Here is a 22,235-nt window from a genome sequence, read left to right as displayed (position 1 = left end):
TCCCAAAGTGCTGGGATTACAGGTGTGAGTCACTGCGCCTGGCTGTTTTTGTTTTTATTTTTAAATTGAGACAGAGTCTTGCTCTGTCACCCAGGCTGGAGTGCAGTGGTATAGCCATGGGTCACTGCAGCCACAGCCTCCCAGGGTCAAGTGATCCTCCCACCTCAGCTTCCTGAGTAGCTGAGTGCAAGCTACCAAGTCTGGCTAATTTTTTCTTTTTTTTTTTTTAAAGAGTTGGAATCTTACTATGTTACCCAGGATGTGGGCCAAGTTTCTTCAAGGCATTGGTATTTCTTTGAAATTTACCTCCTTCTCAACACTTACCAAAACATGGATTCACTGGCCATCATTACCTCTTCCTATGCCTGCCAGGATGCAGATATGGCAAATAAAAATATTGAAGATTGAAATATTACATATGCTGTGCTTATGCTAAAAACATATTCATTATTTATCTAAAATTCAAATTGAATTGCGCATACTGTTTTTTTTAACCTGGCAACCTTACCTACCATAGTGTAGGGGTATAAGCTATATTAGAATTTAATGAATTTAATTTTTTTTTTTTTTGAGACAGGGTCTCACTCTGTCACCCAGTCTGGAGTGTAGTGGCACCTTCTTGGCTCACAGCAACCTCCGCCTCCCGGATTGAAGCAATTCTCCCACCTTGGCTTCCTGAGTAGCTGGGACTATAGGAATGGGACCTGTAGTCCCAGCTACTAGTCCTGAGTCCTGTAGTCCAGCTGTAGTCCTGTACTGCAGCTGTAGTCCTGAGTAGCTGGGACCACCACACACCTGCCTAATTTTTGTATTCTTTGGCATTTTGATTATATACACAAATTTAAATGTTAACATTTATTTAAGAAATTGAGTAAGTTGAGTATTTAAGAATGAATTTTCACTTTTAATACTTGAGAAGTGAAGTCAATTTTTGCAGTTGCTGATTTGTCAGTGATGACCAGGGCTTGATGAGGCCATGCCTCCTGGGAAAACAATAAACAATTATTTCAGTTTAACCTTAGGAACAAGGTTGCTGCCTCCTCTCTCCAAAGAAAACAGTAGAACCTTTAGAGACGTAATTGCCCTGACTAGGCTAAAAATACCTTTTCCTGAAAGATGATGTGGCTAATCTTTTTTTTCCTGTGTTTATTCCAAATAATTATTTACAGAGCTGTTGTTTGAGTTCTGTTTGTTCTCTGCAGTAAGGTGTATGCCACCCCTATATTAATTTCTCCAAACACTCAGTAAAATAATTGTAACCAGAGGATTTTGTTAGCATTCTGAAAAACATATTTGTAAACTCCCTTATTTCTCTTGACCTATCTAAACCTGTGGTATACCTTAAGTGAGGGAAATAGCTAGTCTGTAGGATTTTTTTTTTTTTTTTTTGACACAAAGTCTCACTTGGTTGTCCAGGCTGGAGTGCAGTGGCGTGATCTTTGCTCACTGCAACCTCTGCCTCCTGGGTTCAAGTGATTCTCGTGCCTGAGCCTCCTGAGTAGCTGGGATTATAGGATTGCACCACCACACCCGGCTAATTTTTGTATTTTTTGTAGAGATGGGGTTTTGCCATGTTGGCTAGGCTGGTTTCGAACTCCTGACCTCAAGCGATCTGCCTGCCTCAAGCCTTCCAAAGTGCTGGGATTACAGGTGTGAGCCACCATGCCCGGCCTACTCTGTAGGATTTTAACACCCTCTTTAGTATGAATAAATTGTTCACTCAGTACTTTTTTAGTTTAAAAATTATATTTGATTGTAAATTTTACAGTAGTCTTAAGGAAAATTTAAGCTTTGCTGTTAGATTCTCTTATAAGAAGGTATGTAGGGTATTAGCTAGGTTTAAAATTAAATTACTTAGCCCAAAGTGTTCGTATTTTTGGTAAAATTTCTGTTTTTAAGAGATCTTTATGGTGGTTCCCAAATTTAGGTTGTATCAGTTTCTTAAAATGAATATGCTCAGAGATTGGGATTCAGTGAGTCTGGAATAAATGAAAGCTTTATTTTTTATGTGATTCTAACAGTTACACGAACAGAGTCCCTTATTCATAATTTATTGAAAAATATTACCAAAACATTAGTGATTGCAGTTCAATAGTATTGAGTGTTTATACTTGAAATTTTACCGTGACCATGGGTGATATGGTCTTTGCTTAGACCTCACAAGCCAGTGGGAAATGAGGATCAGTAAACATAGTTTTATTGCAATGTGTGAACTGCTACGCTATGTCAGAAAGGGTCACCTTCAGATACTGTGTGATCTCACTTAAATGTGGAACACTGAAATTCAACTACTCAAAGTAAACAGTAGAATGGTAGTTACCAGGGCCAGTTGGGGACAGATAAAGGGGTGTATTGAGCTGGGAAAGGGGAGACATTGGTCAATGGATACAAAGTTTCAGCAGGAATAAGTTCTGGTGTTCTATTGCAGGGGTTCTCCTCTGCTCCCTGTTCCTGGTTAGGAACGAGGCCGCACAGCAGGAGGTGAGCAGCAGGTTGGGTGAGCATTACCATCTGAACTTCGCTTCCTGTCAGATCAGTGGTAGCATTAGATTCTCATAGGAGCATGAATGCGAAGAAACCTATTGTGAACTGCACATGAGAGGGATCTCTCTAATGAGAGAGAATCTAATGCCTGATGATCTGAGGTAGAACAGTTTCATCCCAAAACCACCCCTACCCCTATTCTATTGCATAGCACCATGACTACAGTTAATAATAATGTATTGTATATTTCAAAATAGCTATGAGAGAATTTTAAAATGTTCTCTTCACAAAGAAATGATAAATATTTGAGGTGATAGATATGCTAATTAGCCAGATTTGATCATTGCACAATGTATACATGTATCAAAACATCACATTGGCCGAGCGTGGGGGCTTATTCCCAGTACTTTGGGAGGACGAGGTGGGTGGATCACTTGAGCCCAGGATTTGGAGACCAGTCTGGGCAACATAGCAAAACCCCATCTCTACAAAAAATAGAACAAACACACCAGGCACGGTGGTGTGTGCCTATAGTCCCAGCTACTTGAGAGGCTGAGGTGGATCACTTGGCTTGAGCCCGGAGGTTGAGGCTCCAGTGAGCCGTGATCATGCCACTGCACTCCAGCCTGGGTGACAGAGTGAGACCCTGTCTCAAACAAACAAAAAAACTCTATCACATTATACTTCATAAATATATGCAATTATTATTTGCCAATTAATAAAAAAACAAAACTTTTGAAAAAGAAAGTCACCTTAAATCAATTAGGTGAATCAGGGATGACATCTTAGAATATGTACACCTAAACTGAGCCATCAATGCTGATTAGGAATCTGGCAGGTAAAGAGAAGTGGAGAAAGGAAAAAACAAAAAGAAATGGCACATGTGAAGAATGGCCTATTCAAGGAAAAGAAATTGATTATGGGTGGTGTAGGGGGACAGGTAGGACAACTAGGGAAGACTAGAGAGGCAGCCATCTTCAGAGCATACAGTGCCATGCAGGCCATGTAAAAAGTAGAGCTTTACTACTAAGAACACTTGGGAAGCTATTGAAGAAATTTAAGTAGGGGAGTAACATGATAAATTTGCATTTTAGGAAGATTATTTAGGTTGTAGAATGAAGAGTGGATTGGAGGGATTAAGAATTTGAGTAGAGAAATTAGTGACAAAATGATGTAACCCAAAGGAAGGGTGATGATGGCCAGGATTTGGTTAATGGTTACAGGAACTGAGAGAAGTGGACAGAGTTCAGAGACATTTAGAAGGTGGGTTAAACATGATTTGTAGTAGATTAAGGGAAATAAAGCATGTGATTTTTGTTAGGTGTATATATTATTGGGTACTTATTTCCCTTTCCTAACCTGTAATTCCTATTGCCTGTGACTAGAATGAATATTAACAGTGCACTAAAATGCTTCAGCCAATCCACCCAAATTACAGTCCATTCGTAGCTAATTTAGAGTAATGTATTTTATTCCAGATCTAAAACTATCCAGGAAATCATTTTACCTTTGCTGTGTTATACCTTTGCTGTGTTTTATTTTTTTATAGTTAATACCACAAAATTGATTCTAGGATATATTTTTGAAATAACAACTATTGTTTTCAGTGCATAAAAGTAAAAAGAAGACAATGCAACCGTTACTGACATGCATATGTTCAAATAGTGTAGTATAGATTAATTTTATGGAATAAAACGTAACTTTCCTCACTGTGCATTCCTCTCTAATACTACAAAATACCACTGTAGCAATAGAGTCATCTCAAGTATCCAAAACAAAAACTTAATGCATATTCTATATTCTTTCTTTTGAATTTGCAGAAAAGGGATTTTACCTGACCCATTCTCTACCTACTTAAAAAAAAAATCTAGTGCCCTTAAACACACACAGATTGATTGTATTTTTATCTCCTGCACCACTGTATAATGATATATGGATGTATCTTTATTTAACCAGTCCTGAATGATGGCCTTTAGATTACATTTTAATTATTATAAAAAAAACTGCAGCAAATATTCATGTATTGATAGTATATCGATAGGTTTGTAGAAATAAACAAAGACCACTCAGTTGAGAAGAGGGACTATTTATGCAGAGGTTGCTATAGTAAAAGAACTTGAGTTTGGCAGAGACTCAGAGGCAGGCAGTGGAGTGGGAAAGCTTTACAGTGAAAAAAGGAAGGTTTCAGAGATGCCTGATGGGAAATTGTTGGCAGCAGGGAGCTGGAGGTGGGCTAACTAGAAGCAAGGCGTCTTATATGATTGGTGTTGGGGTAGTATACTTGGCTTTCTTGGTTGGTCCTAAATTTCTCAGGTTGAGATTACGATTGATAAAATTGTGAGGTCTAAGGATGTGTGTGTGTGTGAATGATTTCTAGTAAATATTACAAAATTGCCCTCTAAAATGTTTATATCAATGTAGTTTCTCACCAAAACTATACTAGAATGCCTTTTTCTCTCTACCCTTTCCAGCACAGGGTATTATCAAATTTTAAAATATGTGCTAACCTGATAGGTAAAAATTAATGCACACATAAACATTTACATATGCCAATTCATTCTTTTAGATTTCTAAAATTATTTACTGGAATAATCATAAGTTTTTGAAAAAGTTGTCATGTATAATTGTCTTAATGACAGAAGTGACTAAAAATTAAGTACAGCCCATCCTTCAGCAATAGGTTTGAACTGTGCAGGGCCAATTATAAGTGGATATTTTTCAGTAAATATATTGAAACTTTTTTTGAGTTTTGTGACAATTTGAAAAAACTTGCAGACGAATCGCAGCCTAGAAATAGTGAAAAAATTAAAAAGTTAAGTATGTAATAAATGCATATGTATGTAGATACTAGTTTATCATTTAGTACCATAAAATACACATAAATCTATTATAAAAAGTTAAAAATTCAAAACTTACATACACAGACATTTAGACAACCATACATGGTACCATTTGCAGTTGAAAGAAGTACAAATGTAAAGATACAGTATTAAATCATAACTGCATAAAATTAATTGTAGTACATGCTATACTACTGTAATAATTTTGCAGCCACCTCCTGTTGCTATTGTGGTGAGGTTAATTGTGTTTACTGGAATACTGCAAACCTTGAATAACACTGTGGGACCCATACAAAATGCCACTTGTGATCCTGGAAGTACTTCTAAGAACAGGGAAAAGTCATGATATTATAAGGAAAAGTTGAATGCAGCTGGGTGCAGAGGCTGAGGCAGGAGCCCAGGAGTTCTAGGTACTAGTGTGCTGTGATTGTGCCTGCAAATACCTTATTTAAAAAAATTTTAAAAAGGCTGAATACCTTGATATGTACTGTAGATGGAGGTCTGTAACTGTGGTTGCCTGCCATTTTGAGATAAATCAATCTAGTGTAAGTACCATTGTGAAAAAGCAAATTCGTGAAACTCTTGCTGCAGCTATGTCAGCAGGTGCTAAACCTTGCACTTTCTGTGAAACACCTTTTTAATCTCACATTAAAAATGCAGCTTGTGTGTGGGTGCAGGATTACTATAAGAAAGGCATACCTATAGACTCTACTCTGATTCAAGAAAAGGCAAAGTTATGTGACAAAGCAATAAGAAAGTGAAGAATCTAGTGCAGGAGAATTTTAATGCTAGCAAAGGATGGTTTGACAATTTTAGAAAGAGGTTTGGCATAAAAAAATGTCAAGGTAACAGGAGAAGTTATTTTTCCTGACCTAGAAATAGCAGATGAGTTCCCAGATGCCATTAAGAAAAATCACTAGGCCGGGCTCGGTGGCTCAAGCCTGTAATCCCAGCACTTTGGGAGGCCGAGGCGGGCGGATCACGAGGTCAGGAGATCGAGACCATCCTGGCTAACATGGTGAAACCCCGTCTCTACTAAAAAATAAAAAAAAACTAGCCGGGTGAGGTGGCAGGTGCCTGTAGTCCCAGCTACTCTGGAGGCTGAGGCAGGAGAATGGCGTAAACTCGGGAGGCGGAGCTTGCAGTGAGCTGAGATCCGGCCACTGCACTCCAGCCTGGGCGACAGAGCGAGACTTCGTCTCAAAAAAAAAAAAAAGAAAAAAAAAAGAAAAATCACTGAGGAGAAAGGATACCTGCCTGAACAGATTTTTGGTGTTTTGTTTTTGAGACATGATCTCACTCTGTTGCCCAGGCTGTATCCTTGCCCTCCTGGGCAAGTGATCCTCCCACCTCAGCCTCCTGAGTAGCTGGGACTATAGGCATGCGCCACCATGCCGAGCTAATTTTTAATTTTTTGTAGAGATGAGATCTCACTATGTTGCCCAGGCTGGTCTCGAACACCTGACCTCAAGGAATCCTCCTACCTCGGCCTCCCAAAATGTTGGGATTATAGGTGTGAGCTGCTTTGTCTGGCCCTGAACAAGTTTTTAATGTAGATCAAAGTGCCCAGTTCTGGAGAAAAAAAAAATACCACAAAGGTCAGTTATTAGTAAGGAAGAGAAGTTAGCACCAGGATTTAAGACAGGAAGACTAACTACTGTTTTGTGCAAATGCAGACTGGTTTGTGATACACCTTATTTATAAAGCTGCTAACCCCCAAACCTCAAAGGGAAAAAGAAACACCAGCTGCTAGTCTTTCGGTTGTACAACAAGAAGACCTGGATAATGAGAACGCTTTTTCTGGACTGGTTCCATCAGTGCTTTGTTCTGAAGTCAGGAAGTATTTTGCCAGTAAGGGGGCTGCCTCTTTTTGAGATGGAGTCTCACTGTATCGCCCAGGCTGCAGTGCAGTGGTGTGATCTTGGCTCCTCTGTCTCCTGGGTTCAAGGGATTCTCCTGCCTCCGCCTCCCAAGTAGCTGGGATTACAGGCACACACCACCGTGTCTGGCTAATTTTTGTGTTTTTAATAGAGACGGTGTTTCCCCATGTTGGCCAGGCTGGTCTCGAACTCCTCACTTCAAGTGATCCCCCCACCTTGGCCTCCCAAAGTGCTGGGATAACAGGAGGATTACAGGCGTGAGCCACTGCGCCCAGCCTAGGGACTGCTTTTTTTTTTTTTGAAATGGAGTCTTGCTCTGTCACCCAGGCTGGAGTGCAGTGGAGAGATCTCAGCTCACTGCAAGCTCCGCCTCCCGGGTTCACACCCTTCTCCTGCCTCAGCCTCCCAAGTAGCTGGGACTACAGGCGCCTACCACCACGCCCGGCTAACTTTTTGTATTTTTAGTAGAGACGGAGTTTCACTGTGTTAGCCAGGATGGTCTCGATCTCCTGATCTCGTGATCCGCCCACTTCAGCCTCCCAGAGTGCTGGGATTACAGGAATGAGCCACTGCACCCGGCCAGGACTGCCTTTAAGGTTCTTTTGATATTGGATGATGCCCGTGGCCACCCAGAACCCCCTGAGTTCAACACTGAAAGCATCAAAGTGGTCTACTTACCCCCAAACTCTACATCTCTAATTTAGCCTATCAGGAGGTCATAAGGACCTTTAAGGCTCGTTACTCATGGTACTCTATGGAAGAGAACCTGGTTAAACATCATGAAAGACTGGGAGTATTACATCATTGAAGATGCCATCGTTGATGTAGAAAAAGTTGTGAAAGCTATCAAACCCGAAACAGTAAATTCCTGTTGGAGAAAACTCTGTCCCGATATTGTACATGAGTTCACAGGATTTACAACAGAACCAATCAAGGAAATTATGAAATAGATTTTGGATATGGCATAAAAGGCAGCAGTGGTGGTGAAGGGTTTCAAAATACAGATCATGGAGAAATCCAAGAGCTAATAAACACCACACAAGAGGGATTAACAGAAAACAACTTCACGGAGATGAGTGATTCTGAACCAGTGCCAGATGATGAGGAAGATGATATAGAATTAAACAGTGCCCAAAAACAAATTCACATGCAGCAGTCTGACGGAAGGCTTCTGATTATTCAAGATTGCTTTTGACTTCTTTTATAATATGGCCCCTTCTATGATACCAGCACTGAAACTAAAGCAATGGTAGGATTGATACTATACAGATAAACATTTTTTACAGAAATGAAAAAGCAAAGAAGTCAGAAATTATGACGTATATCTGTAAAGTTACATACAGTATGCTTGCATCTCCTGCCTCACCTTCTACCTCCTTCACTCTTCTGCGTCTGTCACCCCTGAGACAGCAAGACCAAACTCTCCTCCTCCTCCTCAGCCTACTCAATGTGAAGATGATGAGTTAGGAAGACATTTATGATGATCCACTTCCTCTTAATAAATAGTAAATATATTTTCTCTTCTTTGTGATTTATTTAATAACATTTTCTTTTTTTGTAATCAGAAGAGAGCTGGAGTAATTAACATTTTCTTTAGCTTTAGTAATACAGTATATAACATATATAACATACAAAATAAGTGTTGACTGACTTTATGTTGTTGGTAAGGCTTCTGCTCATAAGTAGGCTATTAGTAGTTAAGTTGTTCAGGAGTCAAAAGTGACATGTGGGCCAGGCATGGTGACTCACACTTGTAATCCCAGCACTTTGGGAGACTGAGGTGGGAGGATTGCTTGAGCCCAGGAGTTCAAGACAATTTGGACAATATGGCAAGACCTCATGTCTACTAAAAATTTATCCAGACATAGTGGCATGTGCTTGTGACTGTAATTTCAGCTACTTGGGAGGCTGAGGTGGGAGGATCACTTGAGCCCAGGAGATGAAGGGTACAGTGAGCAGTGATCACACCACTGCTCTCCAGCCTGCGTAACAGAGCAAGATTCTGTCTCAGTGAATGAATGAATGAATATTATATGTGAATTTTCTCCTCTGTGGGGGGTTGGTGCCGCAACCACCATGTTGTTTGAGAGTCAACCAAACAGTAAAGAACAATTTTACGTTTATGGGATTTTTGACTGATTAATACAATATATGATAACCATTTAAAAGTCACAATGAAGTGAAAATTCAATCTATAAAATTTTTAAGTATACTAGGTTTTCTTTGGTTTTGGCTTTTTAAAGACTATGAACAGTTTTAGGTTCACAGCAAAATTCAGAGGAAGATACGGAGATTTTCCACATTCCCTCTGCCCATGTGTATCATAGCCATTCCCATAGTATATCAAGTTTTAGGTGAGATAATAACTTGATTCTTAGTTTTCTTCTATTACAGTATTGAAGCTGTTTTTCAGATTCTTAGTCTTTCTCAGCTATTTTAAATGTGATTTATTAATACTTGGTTTGTAAATAAAAACAATGAATCTTTTATGTGTGGCTTTAAAATATGTATTGTGAATTACTTTGTAAAACTGGTAAGCAAACTACATTTCTTTATGAGGTTCTGAGTTGTAGTTTTTTAAAAATATAATTGTGTGTTTGTCTTCTGTACATGAGATTTATTGTTTTATCTGGGTTTTTTGATCTTTCATGGTATTTTCCTCCGTAGTTTCATCTGCTTGATAAAAGCCAAGCATCCAAGATCCAAGTTAGTTTGTGTTGAATATTCTTTGTATTCTTTCTATATTCTTTTTTGTTATTGTTAGCTACTGAAAATGACACCTTTAAAAAATGTGTTTAGGTCTGCATGAATTTGATTCCTTGAAGGATCCTGAAGTAAATGAATTTCGAAGAAAAATGCGCAAATTCAGCGAGGAAAAGATCCTGTCACTTGTGGGATTGTCTTGGATGGACTGGCTAAAACAAACATATCCACCAGAGCATGAACCATCCATCCCTGAAAACTTAGAAGATAAACTTTATGGGGGAAAGCTCATTGTAGCTATTCATTTTGAAAACTGCCAGGTAGGATTATGTTTTTTTAAGAAATATTTTGTAATACATTTCTCATTTTTACCTGAATGCAGCTCCATTTTTAGAAGTGTCTCTCACCTAGCAAACACTATTAGAAAGAACAATTTTAGATTTCAGATGGAAATGTATTTAGTATTATGTGTAATAGTCTAAAGTGATATTCTTTGCATGTATCTTTTTTGATGAAGTGGAATGGTGATTTAGAATGGGATTGGCAAACTGGACTGTTTAATTGGTTTTTACAGTTTTAAAGGGATGTTAAAAAAAGAAAAAAATCCTCAAAGATTTGTAAAGGGATGTTTAAAAGAAGAAGAAGAAAAAAAACATATGCAACAGAGACCACTGTGTTGTATGTTGTTTGCCAAACCTGGTCCTTTACAGAAAAAGTTTGCCAACTGCTGGTCTAAATAGTGTTCCTTATTGGAAATATATTTTTTTCATGTGATTTTTTTCCCCCCGTCTGTAGAATGAAAGCCCTAATCAAAATGGTCTCTTTGTTTCCATATTCTTAAATTTGCATTCTGTGACTATGTGAATTAATTAATGATATGGAAGTAGGCATTATAGTAGAATTCATATACAGCCCATCCATTTCTGAATATTCAGAGCAATTATACAAACTAGATGATGCTACTACTTTTGTATCAAGTATAGTCATTCTAGCATCTAGGGTCTGGCATTAGAGTAAGGTAGAAACGCAAGGATTTTTTTTTTTTTTTTTTTTATGGAGTCTCGCTCTATTGCCCAGGCTGGAGTGCAGTGGTATGATCTTGGCTCCCTGCAACCTCCACCCTCCAGGTCCAAGCGATTCTCTTGCTGCAGCCTCCTGAGTAGCTGGGATTATAGGCTCCTGCCACCACACCTGGCTAATTTTTGTATTTTTAGTAGAGATGGGGTTTCACCATGTTGGCCAGGCTGGTCTCGAACTTCTGACCTCAGATGATCCACCCGCCTTGGCCTCCCAAAATGCTGGGATTACAAGCATGAGCCACTACGCCCAGCCGGATGTTTTGTTTTGTTCTTGAATTACTGTGATAACCATAGCAATGACAACAACCAATTATGCAGGGTAAGTTTTTATTCTGTGTTGAGCACTTATCCTGCATAATTCCTCGTATGGTATATTTTTCATATATTCTCCAGTTCCCACGCCAACCTTACAAAATGTTGTTGTCTTTCCCCCATTTACAGTGAAGAGACTGAAAGGAAGAGAAGTTTAGTGTTTTGTGCCAGTCCTCATAGCTAGTCAGTGGTAGAACCAGGATTTCATCCAGGTGTCTCTCTCTGGTTTTACCTAGTTTTGCTGCCTTTTAGCCAACATGTTAATAAGTATTTGTTAGGACAGATGTGAAAAAAAGATTCTACCTTCAGGCATTTTCTCTAAACAAGTAAGTTTATCTAGGGAAAAATGCCATTCATCATTCAATCCTGAGATACATTGAGTCTGAAGTTCAATTTAAGTCAAGATTTGAGTATTATTAAAATGTCAAGGTCAAATTTACAATACTGTTTAAGGAATTCTGCGTGGTCAAGAGAGGTAGAATAGGGGAATTTATTGATGAAGGGTGATGAGAATTCAACTTGAGAACACTGGCTTGGCCAGGTGAGATGGTGCACAACCACTTTGGGAGGCTGAACAGGGAGGATCTCTTGAACCCAGGAGTTGCCAGGTTGGGCAATGTGGTGAAACCCCATCTGTACAAAAATTACCTGGGCATGGTGGTGCACATCTGTAGTCCCAGCTACCCAGGAGGATGAGGTGGGAGGATTGCTTGATCCCAGAAGGCAGAGGTTGCAGCGAGCCCAGATTGCGCCACTGTACTCCACCTTGGGCGACAGAGTGATACCCTGTGTCAAAAAAAAAAAGGTACAATATTTCATGAAGTCATGGAAAGTGATATTGAACAACTGCTTGAAATATGGGAAAACCATTAAGATATAAGGTCATTGGTGTCTTATTGGGAGATGAGGTTGAGGAGGAAAGAGGAGGCATGAGACCTCTCAAAATGATTCCTAGCATCCTAGCCTGTATTCTTTGATGTATGTGGGACTGTCTTAGTCCGTTTGGGCTGCTGTAACAGAATACCATAGACTGGGTGGCTTATAAACAACAGAAATTTATTTCTCACAATTCTAGGGTTTTTTGTTTGTTCGTTTTGTTCTGTTTTGTTTTGAGACAGAGTCTCGCTTTGTGGTCCAGGCTGCATTGCAGTAGCGTGATCTAGGCTCACTGCAACTGCCTCTTTTCAGGTTCAAGGGATTCCCCTGATTCAGCTTCCTGAGTAACTGGGACTATAGACAGGCGCCACCGCGCCCTGCTAATTTTTTGTATTTTTAGTAGAGGCGGGGTTTCACTGTGTTCGCCAGGTTGGTCTTGAACTCCTGAGCTCAAGTGATCCATCCATCTTGGCCTCCCAAGGTGCTGGGATTACAGGTGTGAGCCACTGCACCTGGCCTGTTTCTCACAATTCTGGAAGCTGGGAAGTCCAAGATCAAGGCACCAGTTCATTCTGTGTCTTACGAGGATGGCTTCCTGGTGCATATATAACTATATTCTTGCTATGTCCTTATATAGCAGAAGAGGAGAGGAAGCTCTCTGAGGTTTATTTTATTTATTTTATTTTATTTTTATTTTTATTTTTTTGTTTTATTTTTATTTTTATTTTTTGAGATGGAGTCTCACTTTGTCCCCAGGCTGGAGTACAGTGACACGATCTTGGCTCACTGCAACCTCCAACTCCCTGGTTCAAGCAGTTCTCCTGCCTCAGCCTCCCGAGTAGCTGGCACTACAGGCAGTGGCCACCGCGCCTGTTTTTTGTATTTTTAGTAATTTTTTGTATTTTTAGTAAAGGCAGGGTTTCACCGTGTTTGCCAGGCTGGTCTTGAGCTCCTGAGCTTAAGTGATCCGCCCGCCTCGGCCTCCCAAGGTGCTGGGATTACAGGTGTGAGCCACTGCACCTGGCCTGTTTCTCAAAATTCTGAAATCTGGGAAGTCCAAGATCAAGGCACTAGTTCATTATGAGGGATTGCTTCCTGGTCCATACATAACTGTCTTCTTGCTATGTCCTTACATGGCAGAAAAGGAGACGAAGCTCTCTAAGTTCTTTTTTTATTTATTTTATTTTATTTTATTTTATTTATTTTATTTTTTTTTTGAGTTGGAGTCTCACTCTGACAGGCTGGAGTGCAGTGACACAATCTCAGCTCACTGCAACCTCCGACTCCCTGGTTCAGGCGATTCTCCTGCCTCAGCCTCTCGAGTAGCTGGGATTACAGGCGTGAACCACCATGCCCAGCTAATTTTTGTACTTTTAGTAGAAACGGGGTTTTACCATGTTGGCCAGGCTGGTCATGATCTCCTGACCTCGTGATCCGCCCACCATGGCCTCCCAAAGTGCTGGGATTACAGGTGTGAGCCACCATACATGGCCTCTGGGGTCTCTTTTATAAGGGTACTAATCTCATTCATGAGGACTCTGCCCTCATGACCTAATCACATCCTAAAGTTTTTACTTCCAAATATCATCACATTAGAGATTAGGCTTCTACATATGAATCCAGCAGGGGAGACACAAACATTGTCTATGGCAGGCACCAACTCATAGAAAACACAGAATAATAAGTAAAATACTGGGAAAAATAGATGTGAAATACTTAGTAAGTTTAGGTTTTAAAAGTTTGAATCTAAGACATCTTAAATTCAGGGGGGTGATTTATTTAAATAAATTAGTGGAAAATATTATGGAATTGATGTCAGGTCAGTATAGGGAGTAGCAGTGAGTTAGTTGTTCAGAGTAGCAGTTGGTTGCTTTGGGAGATAGCTTCTTATATTGTTAGTATATGATCATATAATGGAAAATTACCTTGCTAGATTATGAGAGGATTCAGGTGTTGTCTGTACCACTCAGTCTTATGATGAGCAGATCTGGTAATGCTATATCGATTCCAAGCTATATCTTCATTTTTCATTGATTAGAATTTCTGTATGTTTCTATTTACATGTTTCTAAAATTGGACACAATTGCTAATTTATGGTTTAATTAGTATAAAGTATGGCTCTCCTCTTACCAGTGAGAAATGTGTAAGTTTTAAAATATATATATACAAAATATAGCTACAGGTTATATGACTTTTTAAAGAAAGTATGTGGCCGGGGGCGGTGGATCATGCCTGTAATCCCAGCACTTTGGGAGGCTGAGGCGGCGGATCACGAGGTCAGGAGTTTGAGACCAGCCTTGCCAACATGGTGAAACCCTGTCTCTACTACAGATACAAAAAATTAGCCAGGTGTGGTGGCACACGCCTGTAATCCCAGCTCCTCGGGAGGCTGAGACAGGAGAATTGCTTGAACCCGGAAAACAGAGGTTGCAGTGAGCCAAGATCACGCCATTCCACTCCAGCCTAGGGGACAGTGTGAGACTCCATCTCAAAAAAAAAAAAAAAAAAAAGGAAGCTAAGATGTTCATTGGAAAATGCCTAATGGTAACTGTTAGTTAAATATTAATCTTACCTGTGGAAGCTGTGCACTATGAATGCAGTAAGATGACTTTCAGATTATTAGAAATCTTTATCTTTCAGTAAACTTGTCTACGTTCTAAATATGCATCCATGTAAAATTTGTTAAGGATGTACCTATATAAATATTATGTACATTTGTACATATTATTACATAATGACTGTAATAGTGATTTTTCAGCATAAATATAACATTTACTACTTTTTTTCCATCTCTCTTCCCCTTTAGGATGTGTTTAGCTTTCAAGTATCTCCTAATATGAATCCTATCAAAGTAAATGAATTGGCAATCCAAAAACGTTTGACTATTCATGGGAAGGAAGATGAAGTTAGCCCCTATGATTATGTGTTGCAAGTCAGTGGGAGAGTAGAATATGTTTTTGGTGATCATCCACTAATTCAGTTCCAGGTATGTATATTAACTATATTAATTATATTTACCAGAAAAGTCTATGAGTGTATATATATATATTTTTATTTCTGATTTTAAAAATGTGTTCCCATAGTGGAACGTTTGGAATATACAGAAAATTATATAGTATTAAATAATATATATTTATAATAGTACTTACCTCTGAAATAATCATTGTTACCATTTTGGCATGTTTTTGTCTCTTTTTTTTGCAGTTATGTATGTATTTTAGCATAATGATTGTACACACGAATATGTGTATCTATGTGTTTGTATTCTGCTTGGCTTTTTTTTTGGTTGTTTTTTTGAGACAGAGTGTTGCTCTGTCGCCTAGGCTGGAGTGCAGCAGCATGCAGTCTTGGCTCAGTGCAACCTCCATCTCCCAGATTCAAGCAATCCTCGTGCCTCAGCCACCCGAGTAGCTGGGATTACAGGTGTGCGCCACCATGCCCAGCTTCTTTTTGTATTTTTAGTAGAGATGGGGTTTCACCATCTTGGCCAAGCTAGTCTCAAATTCCTGGCCTCAAGTGATCCGCCCATCTTGCTTGACCTTTCCAAGTGCTGAGATTACAGGCGTGAGCCACCATGCCCGGCTCATTCAGCTGTTTTGATTGTTTCAATTTGTCTTATAATTATTGTCTTATATCATTATGAATTTTTAACACTGTTATAGTTGCTTTCTATTTCATCATATGGTATAAATATGAAATATTCTGGAGTAGGTAAAGTATTTAAAAATTGATTAAATGGTCATCCATTGAATTGTATAAAAACTTATTTGTAATTATCCATTAGCTAAGTGAAGGAAAACTTTTCAATTCCAGTCTGAAATATTTATGCGTGGAATTTCCCTTGCCCCTTTTTTGTTACTTCCATATATGGCAAGAATTTTGCAAGCATTAGGTTTGACCATTCTCAAAAGCCTTTCTTAATCATTCATATATTTGTTTATTTTCATTTAATTAAGAATTCTTTGAGAATATGCTTCTGTACAGCACTGAATTGCCCCAGATTATTTTTGGAGTAAAGTTGAGTTTAAATATGCTATGTGCGGTGTAGCACCCCTCCCCCTATAAGGTCTACTGTTTAACGACTAGGTCCTTGGCTTTGCCTTCAAGTAACTTGAAGATGTTTTTGTTGAAATACCTTGGAGACTAAAAAATAGTCATCATGTAAAGAATATTATTATAAGTGCCCAGTTAGAGGTTAGTAGTTAAGAATTTTAGGAAAATCTTGTTATTTTGTGATATTATTGTTGTCGTTGTTTAAACAAGAGGGATATAGGCATGCCAATTATAAAGTGATGTGTGTTTGAGAATTTGGAGCTGCAGTTTATTAGCAGGTAACATGATGTTACACCTCTTCTTAGGTTTCTGGTGTGGCCCGTAATTTTTGTGATTTAGTACATGTAAGGTCTAGGAACAGTTATAACTTAGTGCACAGCTTTGGGAGTTGTGGTATTCCGATAGTAAGCTATTGATCTCTAGTCCATAAGAGGAAACAAGATGAAAAGTGCTTGATGGGCAACCTAGAAGTACTGACTTTTCTTCGTATTCTGCCATCATTCAAGTAGATTCCCGCTTCTTTAATTTAACGTTTCTTTTTACCTTAAGAGATGTAAAGGAGAATGTATATTTTACCAGCATTATCCTTTATTATTATAAAGAAAAACAGAAACATGTATGTGTTTTTGTGCAGGGTTAGACAGGAGATACCCTGTACAAAAGAGAGACAGAAAGAATATACAGTGTAGGCAAAGGAATGTGAGAGAAATGGATATTTCTTTTCTTTTCTTTTTTTTTTTTTTTTGAGATGGAATCTTGCTCTGTCGCCCAGGCTGGAGCGCAGTGGCACGATCTTGGCTCACTGTTAGCTCCGCCTCCTGGGTTCACGCCATTCTCCTGCCTCAGCCTCCGGAGTAGCTGGGATTACAGGTGGCGGCCGCCACCACGCCCGGCTAATTTTTTTGTATCTTTTAGTAGAGACGGGGTTTCACTGTGTTAGCCAGGATAGTCCTCATCTCCTGACCACGTGATCCGCCTGCCTCGGCCTCCCGAAGTGCTGGGATTATAGGCGTGAGCCACTGCACCTGGCTGAAAAGGATCTTTCATAGTGAAAAGTTTTTGGATGAATATATTTATCATAATATCACTTCTGAGAGACATTCTGGAAGGTTTTTTCTTTGACAAAAATGTATTTTTAATGGTTCTGAATTGAATTACAATACATTGAATCACACTCTAGATCTGTATAGCACATTCATTCTTCTGAGGAATACATTGGATTCCTATTCACTTTGTTAGGAATCTTTGGTAATATGAATAATCACCCCTTTTCTTATATGCTTCTGGAGAGTCATTCTGGTTTTGTGGAAATAAAACAGAACATCAAACTGGGATGATTGGTAGGTTTTTGCTGGGAAGATAGCTGGTAATACTTGCCTAGAACTCTGTGATGGAAAGGGGCCGTCTCAGGGATCCATAGAAAGTGTGAGTCTGCCACATGCGAACCACATATTCAGCTTTTCTAGTGAAGCTGAAAGTATGGCTGAAGTATGACTTTAGTGTTAGACAAGTGGGTTTAAATCTAGGTTTTACAGATACTAGGTGTGTAACTTAACCCTTCTGAGTTTCATTTCTTTAATATGTTAAATGAGTGTAATGAGATTAGCTGTAACATACAATAATTATCTAACTCAGTTCTTTAGGTACTTAGGTGTTCAGTTAATGATAACTATTTTTTTGTATGGTGATTTTAAATTCTCATATTCTTAGGCTGGGCTTGATGGCTCACACCTGTAATCCCAGCACTTTGGGAGGCCAAGGTAGGCAGATCACTTCAGCTCAGGAGTTCAAGACCAGCCTGGGTAACATGGCAAAACCCTATCTCTACAAAAAATATAAAAATTAGCTGGGCATGGTGGTGCATGCCTGTAGTCCCAGGTACTCCGGAGGCTGCGGTAGGAGGATCACTTTAGCCCAGGAGGTCGAGGCTGCGGTGAGCTGTGAATCTTGTCACTGTGCTCCAGCCTGGGCAACATAGACCCTGTCTCAAAAAAAAAAATTATTTTTATATTCTTGATATTCAGCTGTGGTTTAAGACATACTTTCACAGTGCATTTGATATAGTGTTGTTCAGCTTCATTTTATTCTATTGATTTAGGTGTCAGCTTGAAAATCAATACCTTCCTCTTTCTTGCCCCTATAGTATATCCGGAACTGTGTAATGAACAGGACCCTGCCCCATTTTATACTTGTGGAATGCTGCAAGATCAAGAAAATGTATGAACAGGAAATGATTGCCATAGAGGCTGCCATAAATCGGAATTCATCTAACCTTCCTCTCCCATTACCACCAAAGAAAACGCGAATTATTTCTGTAAGTTTTTATTCTGAACCTTTAGTGACCCCACAAGGCATGTGATTGTGTTAGTTTACATAAGTTTCACACACATTTCCTTTGCTCACTTCTCCTTCTGTGAAAACCAATGCATATTTGCCAAATTGATCACCATTTATTTAAAAATTATCTTTCTAGATATTATTATTTTTACTCAAGCTACAATTAAATATAAATATGCCATTTATATTTTTGGTGTTTCTTTCTGCTGAAGAAAAATGTCATCAAATTAGAGGTTTTGATTTAAATATAGGACTTCAATGAGTAATTGGAGACATTCTAGTAGAAAAGTTAGATGTGCAGACATAATTGAATTAACCAGTATATTTCATTTCTTTCTTTTTTTTTTTTGAGACGGAGTCTCTCTCTGTCGCCCAGGCTGGAGTGCAGTGGCCGAATCTCAACTCACTGCAAGCTCTGCCTCCCGGGTTTACGCCATTCTCCTGCCTCAGCCTCCTGAGTAGCTGGGACTACAGGCGCCCGCCACCTCGCCCGGCTAGTTTTTTGTATTTTTTTTAGTAGAGATGAGGTTTGACCGTGTTAGCCAGGATGGTCTCGATCTCCTGACCTCATGAACCACCCGTCTCGGCCTCCCAAAGTGCTGGGATTACAGGCTTGAGCCACCGCGCCCGGCAGTATATTTCATTTCTATCAGCTTAACCATGGTAGTGTTTTTGGTATAATTTGTCTGTCTTCTTAATACCGAATTCTTTTAGTACTAAACATTTATGAAGGGCACTATTGTTTTTCAGAATGTAATATATTTGTATAAAGCAAATGTTAAGTTTGTCTTTATTTGAACAGTTAACACTCAGTCATCACAAATTGTATATTGAACTGCTCCTTGATGATGTTATTTCTATATTAATATAAATGATCAACTCAATTTATAAAAAGCTTTTATTATTATTTGCTAATGCTTTTTAATTTAGTGATATCTGTTAGTATTAGTGGAATGCTGCCTATATTTTGCCGTGAAAGCCAAGTGCTAGGGGTTATAATGCTTAATTTAGTGTGTGTGACTTTCAGTTGTTAGTTTAGAGCTCTATTTTCATAGTTTTGCCAATAGACATTAGAGCTGATGACAATTGCATTGCTGGCATAGAATATTCATTTCTTTCATTAAAATAATTTGTATTTGTTTTATTCTTTTACAGCATGTTTGGGAAAATAACAACCCTTTCCAAATTGTCTTGGTTAAGGGAAATAAACTTAACACAGAGGAAACTGTAAAAGTGAGTACCCTCTAAGATTTGAATTTGCCATCTGCTCCAGTGTTTGAATAACTCACTGATATGCTCAGTAATGTCACATTGGAGATTGAATTTTACCCATATTGGTCAATTACATGATATAGAGTATGGTAATTTATTATAAGACTATTGAGAATTTTTGTTTTAAAATTTGAAAATTTCCTTTTAAAATTCAAAGACTTTTGAATCATTAGAGATCTACTGGAAAGATTGACATTATTTTTCCAGTATATATTACATATTTCTTCTGTGTATTATATATCTATAATTTCTTCTGTGTATTATACAGAAGAAATATATAATATAGATGGGTAAGACTGTGAAGGAAGTTAAGAGAAATAATTCAAAGGTACAAAGATAGAGTTATCTTGGTTGAATGATTCTAGAGATCTAATGTACAACCTGAAGACTATAGTTAATAATATTTTATACAGGAAATTTCCTAGGAGAGTAGATTTTAGGTACTCTTACCACTCCTCACTCAAAAAAACAAAGGTAACTATATGTGATGATGGATATGTTAAATTTCAGCAAGTGAAATTTAAGCCCAAACTATAGATCTTATGTTTTTATGCAAGCTTACTCTCCTCTCTCAGCCTTGCCTAGAGCTGCACTGAAACCTCTTTCAGTCTTTTTTTTTTTTTTCTTTCCTTTTAAACTTGCTGAGCACAGAGAACATGTAATGCCATTTCCTGGAAGAAAGTAGATTACTATGTTATGGACCACAAGTTGTTAACACATGGGGGCTTATTGCTCAATCCCATACATTTAAATAAAGACTTAACAAAGCATTTTGTCTCAGAGTATAAAGCATTTATTTTCCCTAATTTGCTGGGTTGGAAATTAAGTGAATAATTTTTGTGATCCAAGAAAAGATTTGGTTTGTTTGAAATGTTTGTTGCTGTGAAGATATATTCAGGAGCCCTTTGCCAAAAATTATCAATGTCTTGCTTTTGTGCATGGGCATTAAAGATTTTGGGGGAGAGTAAAAGGTTGGTTACCACCTTTGGTGTTAGACAAGTGAGTGAGGCTGTGAAAAAAGTTGAGAGAAATAATTCAAAGGTACAAAGAGTTATCTTGGTTGAATAATTCTGGAGATCTAATATACAACATGAAGACTATAGTTAATAATGTTGTATACAGGAAATTTGCTAGGAAAGTAGATTTTAGGCACTCTTACCACTCCTCAAAAAAGAAAGTTAACTGTGTGTGATAATGGATATGTTAATTTACTTGACCGTGTAGCAAGCACTTTATTCTATATTAAACCATCATGTGTACACCTTAAATATTTGCAATCTTAGAAGAAGATTCTTTGAGTAGCTATCATTAAAATAAAGGCTTTGCTTTTATATCCTCTGCTAGATTTTTCTTTTTGAGATGGAATCTCACTCTGTCGCCCAGGCTAGGTTACAGTGGCACGATCTCAGCTCACTGCAACCTCTGCCTCCTGGGTTCAAGCGATTCTTCTGCCTTAGCCTCCCTAGTAGCTGGGACTACAGGTGCACGCCACCACACCTGGCTAATTTTTGTATTTTTAGTAAGGACAGGGTTTCACCATATTGGCCAGGCTGGTCTCGAACTCCTGACCTCGTGATCTGCCTGCCATGGCCTCCCAAAGTGCTGGGATTGCAAGTGTGAGCCACTGCGCCCAGCCTAGATTTTTCTTTTTAATGAATGTGTTTATGACCAATTAACCTCTGTTTTCTATTTTAGTGGTAATCCTGTTTTTGTCTTTTAATTTAAATTTTTCAATTGCAAAAGTATAACACGAATAATTGTTGCAGTAAATGAAAAAGTGCAAATAGGCTGGGCATGGTAGCTCACACCTATAACCCTAGCACTTTGGGAGGCCTAGGCAGGCAGATCACTTGAGTCCAGGAGTTCGAGACCAGCCTGGGCAACATGGCGAAACCCCATCTCTACAAAAAATACAAAACTTAACTGCGTGTGGTAGCACATGTCTGTAGTCCCAGCTATGAGGAAGGCTGAGGTGGGAGGATCGCTGGAGCCTGGGAGGTCGAGGCTGCCCTGAGCTGAGATTGTGCAACTGCATTCTACCATGGTGACAGAGTGAGACCCAATCTCCCCCCAAAAAAAGAAAGGAAAAGAAAAAGTGCAAACATGATTAAGAAGAAAGGTGCTGGTCTCTCCTTACCATCATAAGGGATTCAAAGTTAACAAGCTTTTTGAATGTCCTCCAGGTTTATAAAAATATATATAAACATATGATATGGGAATTAAAGGGGTTTTGGTTGTGTTTATTTCTGTTATTTGTCAAATGATTTGTTTGTTAACAAAGGGATGATACTATATATATTGTTGTATAACTTGATTTATTCACTTTATAATACATGTTGGATAGTCCTCTGGATTAGTAAATAGTAGACTTCCTTGAGGATTTTATTCTTTTTTTTTTT

At 38.6% G+C, this 22,235-nt stretch overlaps 1 protein-coding gene across 1 annotated transcript in view; it reads left to right on the top strand.

Moving 5' to 3' along the window:
• Positions 1-22,235, top strand: part of PIK3CB (phosphatidylinositol-4,5-bisphosphate 3-kinase, catalytic subunit beta) — a 155,416-nt gene that overhangs the window by 45,590 nt on the left and 87,591 nt on the right. Inside the window, exons 4-7 of the mRNA XM_011998525.1 lie at positions 10,004-10,227; positions 14,981-15,160; positions 18,371-18,541; positions 19,720-19,797. Of these exons, the coding sequence (XP_011853915.1) occupies positions 10,004-10,227; positions 14,981-15,160; positions 18,371-18,541; positions 19,720-19,797 (653 nt within the window). The remainder of the gene's footprint in view (positions 1-10,003; positions 10,228-14,980; positions 15,161-18,370; positions 18,542-19,719; positions 19,798-22,235) is intronic.

The sequence above is a fragment of the Mandrillus leucophaeus genome, unplaced genomic scaffold (genome assembly GCF_000951045.1).
Source record: "Mandrillus leucophaeus isolate KB7577 unplaced genomic scaffold, Mleu.le_1.0 Scaffold573, whole genome shotgun sequence".
NCBI lineage: Eukaryota > Metazoa > Chordata > Mammalia > Primates > Cercopithecidae > Mandrillus > Mandrillus leucophaeus.
The sequence above is the reverse complement of the archived record's forward strand: the minus strand, read 5'-3'. Positions and strand labels throughout refer to the sequence as shown.